The following is a 12,278-nucleotide window of genomic DNA, read 5'->3' as shown; positions in this document are numbered from 1 at the left end:
AGTGTGATATAATGAACTGTATCACTGCAATATATTAACCATCGAGCTAATGACAGACTAAATTAGAATTTACTCTCCAGCCATCACTGCTCTGAAACTAGTTCTGAAATCCGAAGGGAAATCAGCCGGGGTACTATGTTCCCAGAGTTGAGACTGCTCCCCATCAAAGGGCTAGAGCTTTCTGCTTCACTGATAATGACTGCTTTCAGAGTATTCGGGTCGTCATTCTGCACCTGTCCCCAAAACCGTCTGTCGGTCAACGGTTCCAGGAGGAGCCAACAAGCTTTTGGACAAATGCAAACGCAGATAGACTATTAAGAGGAGGAGATAAAGTCCCATTAGCCAATAGCAGCACGGGGAACCAGGTGCAAAGCCTGTCCTGATCTTAGGCTCCACTGCCAAGTATCCGGTTACATCCAGGTGATTATGTTCGTCCCGCATCGGTCATTGATACGCATAACAAGTGCTCATTGTCCATCCATTTTTGGACAGGAAAAGGAAATAAGACAGGCAAACAAAGGCACATAACACCTTTGCGCTGGTATCAATTGGCTCAAGTGACATGACGTTTTATAGTTATGTTACCGGGACTGTGTCTCTGTGTGTGTGTGTGTGTGTGTGTGTGTGTGTGTGTGTGTGTCTCATGTCATTATGAACGGGCTTAGGTTTTATTTGGAAACTCTAACTCATGCAGTTGCAAGAGATTCAGTAGAAATGTGTGCGGGCGGATGAACATGAGAAATAACACAGAGGAGGAACACGATTATGTAAATGCTTGGTATCAGCACTGCTATCAGCCCACACACGCATATTTATAGCGGAGCACCAAACACACGTATCTGGTTGCCTGACAAAAAAAAGAGCGGCGGTTCTATGGAATAAAGTTGGAACCATTTGAATCCATACCCACTCAAGTTTAACGAGCCATATAAACACATGGGAGGGCCTGGAAATATTTCTAGCCCTAAAGGTCATTTGCATCATACCCAAACGAAGCAAGAGTGACTTCAATTGAAGTTCAAATGAGCCCATACATAATATTTAGATGCCTTTATGCAACTCTTTAAACATGTTGATCTTATAGCTCAAGTGATGCAAGTGATTGCACTGCAAAAAAAAAAAAAACATTTCTTTATAATCATCCTTTCGGTCAGTTCCACTTGAAGTACTTTGGAATCTATTAGAAGAACAGGGTTGCTGTCATGCTCAGTGCTCTTCCTTTTGGAAATAGATAAAATGTTAAATATTAACCAAGTCAGAAAGCCCCTGTGGGCTTTTATACACCATCCTTTCTTTATTCAAGGGAAAAATCGCCCACACACGTTGTTCCTTCCAGCTCACAAAACACAAAAGCAACAGCTTCACATATACTGCACACAGATACCATACAGAGATGCTTGAAACTGAGAACAGGACTTGCATGTGATGCGTCTCTAAATTTAGGATGCTGCAGCAGTAACGCGACGCCGGAAAAAGTGCGCAACAGGTTGCAGAATCGCCGTGGCGTCATTTCGCGATAACGTGGAAGAAACACGGAAACCTACCGTAGGTGAAAACAGCCTCTACAGCATCCTCGGTTCTAATGGCTCGGTCCTGGTCCATAAAGATTGTGTGCGTTTAGAGCTGCTGCTCCGACGCAACTGGGCCATGAGCGCGGTTCTGCGCGCCCCCGCTGCGCGCGTCCTCCTCCTCCTCCTTCTGTTCTCTTTCTCATCCTCTATCAACATCTCACCACCTGCTCTGAATCCCATCCTAAATAAATATTATATATATCATGTATATGTGTGTAATTCCAACAAATGGGTGCATTTTCTATCCCCAGTACTTTATATGTATACATATGCACAAAAAGTAACATTTTATAATTAAAGATTTTTACAAATGAATAAAAAAATCTACATAAAACACACACAAAAAGCACTTGTTACTCGTCCCCAGTCTGTAACACTGCACTATAGCATAAAATATAATGATTTTAATCTTTCAAATTATTATTTTATTTTGCATTGTTGTGTAACTCCATATTTCATCTATATTTTAAATACATGTATTTTATAATAACTCTATAATATTTTAGATATAATACACATTTTACTCTTACCATAACACATCCCCCCTCTCTGAAAACTGGGGAATTTCCATAACACACTTTTTCAACAGGAAGTTGCATCATCTGGATCTTGTGAAGGTCATGGGAAGATCAAAAGTAAGCGCTTTTATTAATTTTTTGTATATTTGATGATATTGTAACTATGACTAAGAAGGTAAATCCAAAAATACTGTCCTGTTACCTAAATTATTTCTTAGATGTAACCTGTTTATTTAAAAAAATACACATTTTTGGTAAATCAATGAATTTTCTCAATTTCTTCATGCTATTAGCATTTACACCATGTGGGTCATACTTGAAGTTTTTGCTAATTTTATGCTTAAAATTCAATTCTGTTACTTTCATTTCTGTTACATAAACAGTAACTGGTGTATTGATTTGCTCACATGAATATAAGTTGATATAAAATGATTCACTTTATTTATTTATTTATTTATTTATTTATTTATTTATTTATTTAAGTTTTACAGTTGAAGTAGTGAAGTTACCCAAAATATGTAAGTTATATCATATTTCTCTTCACCTCCACCATGTCAATCCAAAACCATGTCTTCTGTGGAACACGAAATATTTTAAATAATGTTTGTAACCAAACAGTTTCAGTTCCCACTGACGTAAGGAAGTATTTAAAATAATAACAATAAAAATCAAAAATCACTGGAACCCAAACCTACTTTGGTTGCCACATTGTTTTCAGCAAAAGAAAGAAGTTCATGCAAGTTTGCAATGACATGTGGGTGAGTAAATTATTATTATTTTTTTTTTGGTAAACTATCCCTGGTTTTGTTGAACCATAACAATGAAAAATGTTGTATCATGTAATGATAAATATGAAAATTTTAATATCATAAAAAAATGTAATACAGTATATTTACAGGGAGCCGATCCAACGTGAAAAATACAGAAGGGAACCAAAAGTCCGGCAGGAACAAAACAAACAATGAGCTCAATGAGAGAGAGAGAGAGAAAAGCACAGGTGACGCAGACAGTGGAGGAAGACTTTCCATAGGCTTAAGGACAGGAAGAAATCTCAACAACAACTCATCACCCCTCAACACAGCCCCCAGCTATCACTAGAGCAAGATGTAGATCCACAGTCAAGCATTAGTTTATGAAGTGGGTCAATTGGCAAAGAAAATGTGCTATGAAGGCAATATAATGCCTAATGTAACAGAACATTGTCTCTATTGCAATGTGTAATTAAAAAAATAATAAAACTCTATTAGCAAATTCAAGAAATACAAATTTTGCAAAATAAAAAAAACCCAAAAAAGTACAAGAAAAAACTCCAGCGCTTTAGAAAGAATAATCCGTCTCCACGCACAAAGGTAAACAGACGGATGAGACAATTACCACGTGTGCCTTTAAGAAGACCCTTCTCATTCATGAAGATCTGGTGGGGGACATCTGAAATATACAAATACAAAAACGCCCATGGGAAGAAAGAAAAGCAAATAATTTCAAAAATAATATCAGGAACAGATCTGAAAAAAAAAAATACAGGTTGCATGACTTTGCTCTAAATTTACTAGAATTTTCAAAGAAAAGATGGAAGAATGAGAAGAATATGAAGGTGAACTACAACGACCAACTGCAGGGTTGCAGATTGTGTGAGAGTAAAAACTACTCAAGGGATGATGTGAGTGGCGTCACAACTCAGAAGAGGCAAACCCTCACCCTCAGAAGAAAATCAAAAAACAAAAACGATTTATTTTGGATACCATGAAAAACTTTCACAGGAAGTTTTTGGCAGAAGAACAATGTTCACTTACTCTCTCTTCTGTATGCTACGAACTTTTTGGGGTGTTCATCCGACAGAATCTGGGATTTTTGTGCAGAAGCTGCACCACTTGAAGGTAAAAAGCACTCTCAATCTGAAAGACGTTATATAAGAGATTACATGTGGCACAGAAAATATAAAGTGCATGTATGGAGAATGTTTTGAGTGTAAAGATCTTTCTTGCCCAGTGTCTAGAATGTACATTGCAGAGAGTAAAGTGTTTTATATCCAGAGGGAAAGTTGTGGATAAGTTGCATATATATATATATATATATATATATATATATATATATATATATATATATATACACACACACACACACACACACACACACACACACACACACACACACACACACACAATGAGAAGGTCAGGGCCAGCAAAGCCTTCTCTGCTGGCCTAAACACTATCAGAAGCACTGACCTACTTTTACAACATAAATTCTAATATTTGTTTCATGAAATTGTATTAATTTATTCCCAAAAGTTTATTCTTTTCATTACGTAGCGTTTCTCTTGGCTGCACTGCTTCCAGTACGTGTATGTGGATGTTAGTTTTTTTTTTTTTGTCCAATCTGATTTCAGCCTTTATTTCTGCCATGTCAATCTATTATTCTTCTCACAGGGCAGCTAACTGGCCCAGAATAGTGTCAGCATTTTTCCGTCCTCTGATTGGTTGGTCAGAGGGAAACTGTTACAGCCAAAAGTTCGCAAGTTCGACTGGCAAATCACGTGTAGTTTTGCACACATGAATACATCTGATTTAGACTTTTTGTTAAGTTGATTTGGTCTCGGACATACTTAAAAATACATTTTCAAGAAAAGCTAGACATCGTGAGGAGGTCAGCCAACCCCGAAGCTAGCTAGCTTGTCTCAGCCCGTGAAAGGGTTTGTTCACCACTTCCAGACCAGTGAATACGAGCGGTACCACTGATTACAGCCTCTGAGGATCGGTGCCGATTATGAGTCTGCATCTCTGGTGAGTAGGTTGGATTTTATTTAAATTTTTTAAGTTTTTGTCATGTTATTAGACAAATATTGATTCTGAACTGCTCCAGATGTTGTAGGTTCACAGTTGAGGTTCTAGTGTAGAGGTTTGGAGTCTTGGATTTCCTGCTTTAGTAAAATGGTATTTACCCTCAATATGTGAAATGCCTCTCTCTCTGTAATGCCACGCGTTTTTTATAATTGCGACAATAGTGGTGGTATTAAGAGGTGGATTAAGTCGAATAAGTTCCCAATGAAGGCTCAGGTACCAAAATGCACCACCTGCCACTGACTAATGATGATTATTACACTTCTGATTGTAACCAGAAGTTTGTCTAAGTGTTGGATCGATTTAAGGCTTTCAGATCATGCAAGTCAATATCCAAGCAGGAAAAACTAAAAAAACAACTGTAAAAAAACAGGAAAGGAAACTTACAAAGACTCGGTAATAATCACATGCAAAGAACTGTGTTAGCATGGGTATGTGAATGAGAGACATTTTTTATAGCAGGTGTGTGTAATTAGAGGTCAGGTAACTGTGTGTATGTGTGACAGAGTACGTGTGCTGAGAAAGTGTAGTCCATCTTTATATATCCCCATGCATTCTTGGAAACTGCATTCATAGATAATAGTTGACCTAAAAAGGCAACATGTAAAAAAAAAAAGGGAACTTTAAGTTGTTAAATGGTTATGTATAACCTTAAATCTTGAAAAATAGAACTATAAGAGATTTGCCCTAATTTGACATTATAAAGTCACATGTACAGATGTGTACATTTTCACATGTACTTGCCCTCGTCTTATATGCTGTAAAACATTTTTTATGAGGCACCTTTAAGTAGCCTTGAGTGATATTCTTCCAATGCAGCATTGCTCTTATGCTTTATGCCTCTGCCCAGGATTACATTTTATTGACATGAACGCCACTGTACTCTTCAATTCATAGATTGCTATTAAGTACATTTAGCGTGTTTCAAGGTGAACTTTTCCTATTAACTATTCCTATTCCTTTTAACTATTCATTCTTCAATAAAGTCATGACTGATTCCTTAAGAAAGAAATTACTCCAATCCGTACTGTATTTGTAAAAATGAATCCCTGCCTGCCAGAAATATACAAGGGATCTTTCTTGTGTTAAGGAAACAGCTCACGCAGGAGAATGCAAGCAACTATAGCAGGATAAGAGCGTGACAGTCTGGATAGCCTGGTTTCTATTGACAGTTGTGGACTGGTGTGCTGCCTAAAAAAAGGCCTTCACTCCAAACTCCACAACCTGAGTGCAGAATGCAGATGTTGACTCATTTTTTTGACAACTAGGAAAACATATTTGGATGACTGTTTCAGAGACGCTGACAGCCAGTGAAAGCCTCGATAATGATCCACCACAACGAGAAGGGCAAAGCAAATTTATTATGGTGACCCAATAAATGTCTGTGCAGATTATCTTTAAAAGGCTACCAGTGAGTAGTGATTCTAGAGCAGGGGTCACCAATCCAGTTTTGAAACTGAGAGCTACTTCTTGGGTACCAATGAATGTGAAGGGCTACCAGTTTGATACACACAGTTTTCAGTTTGATCTGAAATAATGAATTTGCTCAATTGACATTTTATTATATGTTATTATTAATAATTAATGATATTCATCTATGTGAAGACACTGATCATTCTCATTATATTTATCAACAATGGTTTAACAAAGTAGGAAAGGCCCGCGGGCTAATCATGTGGTCCTTGAGGGCTACCATGTTGGTGACCCCTGCTCTAGAGGTTTGGATTTGGAAAATTGCCTGTGGTAAATATGGATGGGATGGTGGTAGCTCAGTGGTGAAGACATTGGAATTTGAGACAGAAGATCATGAGTTAAAATCCCAGGACCACCTGACAAAAACCGCTAGGCCTTGAGCAAGGCCCTTTACTTTGCTCATTTGTAAGTCGCTCTAAATAAAGTCGTCTTCCAAATTGGAATGGAATTGTCTGGACTATCTGGACTAAGAACTGAAAAAGGTCTGAAAATTATAATGTAGATTTTCTTATAGCGCTCCAGTTTATTGTGTTCATGCTGTTTATAATTTAAGCAGAACGTTATGTATTTGCCAAAAATACAGAGCAAAATCTCTCTCTCTCTCTCTCTCTCTCTCTCTCTCTCTCTCTCTCTCTCCATACACTGTATACTGTATCTATACACCTAAATAAAATGTATAAATCATATGAAAAAAAAAACTGGTTTTATTTGCTTTGTATGTATTAGATGTTAAAATGCAACAGAAATACTATATTATCAGAAAATGACATGATTTCATTATAGGATGAATAAAATTATGGGCCATCAGCCATCATAATCATATCATCTTGTAACATGTATAAATAAGCAACAGGTAAACATACATTAAAAAAATACATTAAAGCTCAATGGGTGAATAAAATAAACAGGAAAAAAAAACAGCTTTAATGCAACTTAAAACAATTTCTGAAATGAAATTTTTGTCCTTTTAAAAGGTAATGGGCAAGTTATAATTTATAAGAAAGCTATAAGTTATAAGATAGCTAATACAGCTCAAATATTTTAATAGAATATTGAAGAGTACGAGTGCAGGGGGGGGACGCGGGACGCGGGACGCAAGTACATACTAAAGCACATTTATTCAGGTTAATCTGAAAATCTGACAGGAATCCAACCCAATTTCGCAACATCACAGCAGAGTAACCCATAAACCCCCAGCCATCATGACTTCAGTACAAACTACCAGGTTGTGTGGTATCGAAAATTAAAAACCAAAGACAAGACTGAAGTCCAATAATTTACATTTTTACATGCAGTACTTCACAAACTTGACAGGAAAGCGGAACGGTTAAAGCAGACAACCTGGAGCACTTTAACAAGAAAATAATGAACAATTATTAAAAGGAAGTAAAGAAAACATTAAATAATGACCATGTATGGAAATCAAAGCATAAATTAAAGAGCGGGGTCAGAATATGGTAGGCCAATGTTGACACAATCAGGGCAGATGTGACAATTGGGCACAATACATGAAATTTTTTTAATTTGGCGAATTTATTTATTTATTTATTAATTTTGCAGAAGCCCTGTGGTTCCCTGGTGGTCTAGTGGTTAGGATGTGGCGCTCTCACTGCTGTGGCCCGGGTTTGATCCCTGGTCAGGGAACCAACCCCAGCCATTAGGGTTGCACAAGCCAGTGCACTCTTAGTGCTGGTCCCAAGCCCGGATAAATGGGGAGGGTTGCGTTAGGAAGGGCATCCAGCAGATGATTTGCTGTGGCGACCCCTAACGGGAGAAGCTGAAAGAAATTTTTATTTTGCAGAAGCCCTGTAACTGAAGAGTCTGTGAACGTTGCATTTTTATGTTATTTGAAGCATAATGGAAAAGCAACATGTGAATTAGCACGCCTTTACTGCGTTTTTGAAATACAAAATTGAAAGCGGTAAAAGAAAACTTTTTTAAATTGTTCTTCAGTAAAAAAAAACAAAAACAAAAAACATTAACTACAATTACAAGTACAATAACTAGTATTAAATAAATTTGTGATTATCAATCACTAAAAGTGTAGCAATCATAAACTGATAAAATTTAATATAATCTAATAATCTGAACCTGGAAGGAAAAGTAACTTTTATAGTCTTTTATTAGGAAGAAATATCCACTCTGGAGCCATGAGCACAAATGTCAAATAATATGATAATATGTACAACAAATAATATGATACAGCAAAATATTCAGAGATTGCAAACAATGGAGTAGAACATGGTGTGTGTGTGTGTGTGAGAGATTGTTTTTGTGTAGCATAACACTGTAAGAAGAGGACATGTCTTGGACTCCCATTTACCCTCCCTCTCTTGTTCCATTCGAAAAGCATGTGGTGATCCGAATTGTTGGATGAAGCCACTGAGTTCCACAAACCCAAATAACTTAAATCAACACAAAAGATAGCAAGAAGCTATAAATGATGCATTTGTTAATGTGTAAACCTATTTATTTCATAATTTATTCTTCAAAACACGAACGAATGCAACGTTCACGGACTCACAAGTTGTTGGGAAAAGCGCTATGTTGTTATTTTAACGTATTATTTCACAATGTCAGGATAATATGGTGATCAGATCAAAACAAACAAAAAAAGAGGTATTTAGAAATGACGGTAACTCGAACAAAAACGGTGCAGCACACCTGTAACGGTGGCCTTGTCAGCATTATGAACTTTGTCATTTTATGACAATTTAAATTAATTCACGCATTTCATAGTAGCCTTTTGTACTGGCAATGCAATGCTTATGAGAAACGCCTATGAGGTATCAGTAGAAAATGAGCTTATCTGCATGTCTTCTAGAGAATGCCTTTTATGTAATTACTCAGTAAGATGCTAGTTGCTTGGTAACTAGCATTGTCCAGTAAAATAATAGTTGGATCTCTGTAAAACATATTTAGTGTACATGAATATCATGTCTAGTAAACGTGTGGTCCGTCCAGTACAAATTGCATTCTTGCTTGTGCCGTGGTTGCCTCTGGGTTTAGTGTTTACATATCCGTTGTTGGTTTTTATTTCTTGGATCAACAAACAGCCAGACTTCAAGCTAAATCAAGCCAAGGCACAGTATCAGTATCAGTATCAGCACATCTCCGAGTGTCACCAAACCTCTTTTCATTAGTTTATTAATACATGTTCATCTGAAATTGCCATTAAAGTTTAAGATGGATGTCCGTGGCACGAAGTCACGTGTGCAGTATGGGCGTCGCGAGTGTTCGATGTCAATGACTGAGCTGGACAAGCTCTTCCGTTCCTTTCTGAGAGTAGAGTGTCTTTGCCACTGGCACAGCATCAGCTCAACCTGTTCTCGGAAGAAGCTGGTCGTCAGAGTGTAAAGGATGGGGTTCAAGGCACTGTTGATTGGCAGGATGAAGATTACCACCCAGGATGTGATGGTACCTGGAGAAAAAAGGGAGAATTTAACAGAACACAAGCACATGTCGCACAAATATATCGTGGCACGACGTATGCATTGTACATCGCAATACTTTAAACAAAAGGGATGACTGTTGACTTCAGGAGGACACAAAATGACCACTCCAAGCTGAACATCTATGGGGATCATGGAGAGCACCACAGCTCCCACTACACTTTTTTTCAAAATTGTACAGTGGAACAGCAAGAGCATCCTGTGCAGCTGCAGCACTGCCTTGATTAAGAATTGCACCGTCTCGGCATTGTGGCTAAACACACACACACACTCCTCACACACACTTCACTTTCCTGCTGTCTGGAAAGAGGTACATAAGCATTCGGGCCATCATGTCCAGATTGTGTAATAGTCCAGCCCAGTCTCACGGCATTTGATCTAGTCACGAAATGTAATCTATTGATTGGTGTTCAGAGACACGACTTTCGTTTTTTTTCGTTTCGATGAGGACGACTTTCTATGTAATGTATTTTAATAGGAAGTATTTTCGGTGCCACCGCCAATGTTTTCTACCCGCATACCACAGATGCAGAATTCTCGATTGTTATTGACTTTTAAAGCTTTCTCCTTGTTTTTATTGCTTAATATTCGGTAAATTACTTGCAATTATAAACCATCGTCAGTGGCTCTCATTTAAAATACAGTGAATATATTCTCCCGGTTCATTAAGGAGACTGCGTTAATTAGAGACACACACATTTATTAGAGTATAACCCTTATATCTAAACGTATACTTTCTGCCTTATTCTCTGATAAAAATGGGGAACGAAGATCACCTTTGGCATTATTGTCAGCATTACTCATGATCCTCTGACTCTGACGTTGCTATGGAGACAGAGCCAGACGGAGGCAGTCGTGCTGAGGGACACGAAAAAAGTGGGGGGAAATCCGTGTCCATGAAGACGAAATAATAGATTTCCACAAGCCATCAAACTCGCCAACATCTAAATTAGTGTTTGCATGGTTGTGGCTTCAACTCAATGTTTACATTGAAACAAATTATTATTTTTTTTTTATAATTCAACTTTTTTTTTTGTTCAACAGTCCAAACTTCACATCAACACGGCATTCAATAATCCTCCTTACTATTACACATTCAGCCACTAGTCACTATCAGTGGAATACAATTGTAGTTAATTACAATTACAATTATAAGCACATGGAAATTAAACAGCTGTTGATCAGTCCCACTTATTCAAACCATTTTTATATGTTGCCAGAAATGATCCCACGTTTTCTTCATGCCTCCCTCACTATGCAATCTCCCCAACATGCTCTCGTACGAAGCAATTTCAATCATCCCATCAATCCAATTTTTCAAGTCTGGGGCTTTTGGGCATTTCCAATCCCGTAGAATCATCCTGGCGGCTGTAATACAACCAATCTTAACTAGAGTAAACACATTCTTTGCTATGTTGGGTACCACCGATTTATCTCCCAGAAGGCATAGTCGTGGTTCCACAGGTATGTTAGATCCCATCCACTCTTGCATTACGCCCAGAATTTTACACCAAAATGGGTGAACTAAGGAACATTCCCAAATCATATGCAAATAAGTACCCTCTTTCTCCTTACATTTCCAGCACAGATTATTTTCCGCTATACCCATTCTGTAAAGCCTAGATGGTGTATAATAATATCTATGTACTACCTTGTAATGAATGAACCTCCCTCTAGCCTCCCTTATGTTCTTACCCACATTAGATATGATGTACAGCCAATCGTCTTCATGGATATCTATCCCCAAGTCCTTTTGCCAAATAGTCCTCAGGTTCTCACAGGTATCAGCATTTACATTGAGCATTGATTTGTAACACATAGAGGCAGTCTGAACTACATGCGGCAACTGAAGATAGGTATAAACAGGGTTCTCACTTGTATTAGATCTGCTCTTGACACAGTGTCTAAGCTGTAGATACTTCCAAAAAATTTCCTTGACCCCCAATATTATATTTTCCCACCAATTCAGGGTATGACATGAAAACACCATTTTCATATAAATCACCAATCACAGTTACCCCTTTAAGATGCCATTGTTTCCAAAACACACTTGCTTTACCTATGCAAATTTCAGGATTCCTCCATAGTGATGCATACGACTGTCTATAATGTGATGTCCTGCACAGTTTATACATTGAAACAAATTATTATATGTACGGTATTTTTAAATATTTTTATACCCACAGTCCACATGCACAGCATCTGAATGGTACTGATCGATGCTACAGCGTTACTTTGTTCACCGTCTCCTTGCATAATGTTTATTTTTGCACTAATTGTCACACATATGCACTTTGTGTGGTTAGTTTATAGTTCTATGTAGTTTCTTTTGTTGATTTATGTTGTCACCTGTTATGTAGCACTTCCCTACTTCTGGGGAAATGTTTCGTTTCGCTGTGTTCACTCGTTTAAAGGACAAAAATTGAC

The 12,278-nt window shown here is 37.7% G+C and overlaps 1 protein-coding gene and 1 long non-coding RNA gene across 2 annotated transcripts in view; one reads left to right on the top strand and one right to left on the bottom strand.

Moving 5' to 3' along the window:
* Positions 1-2,166: 2,166 nt before the first annotated feature.
* On the top strand, positions 2,167-4,025 carry LOC124394739. The gene is made up of 4 exons (XR_006927544.1): positions 2,167-2,206; positions 2,573-2,607; positions 2,808-2,847; positions 2,977-4,025. It is a non-coding gene; the product is annotated as an uncharacterized LOC124394739 (long non-coding RNA).
* A 4,060-nt stretch (positions 4,026-8,085) lies between these two features.
* The window catches only part of rxfp2b (relaxin family peptide receptor 2b), a 61,566-nt gene continuing 57,373 nt past the window's right edge, over positions 8,086-12,278 (bottom strand). Inside the window, exon 18 of the mRNA XM_046863403.1 lies at positions 8,086-9,820. Within this exon, the coding sequence (XP_046719359.1) occupies positions 9,558-9,820 (263 nt within the window). The 3' untranslated portion in view covers positions 8,086-9,557. The remainder of the gene's footprint in view (positions 9,821-12,278) is intronic.

This window comes from Silurus meridionalis, chromosome 12 (assembly GCF_014805685.1).
Source record: "Silurus meridionalis isolate SWU-2019-XX chromosome 12, ASM1480568v1, whole genome shotgun sequence".
Taxonomy (NCBI): domain Eukaryota; kingdom Metazoa; phylum Chordata; class Actinopteri; order Siluriformes; family Siluridae; genus Silurus; species Silurus meridionalis.
Note: the sequence above shows the minus strand (reverse complement) of the source record. Positions and strands in the feature narration are given on the sequence as shown.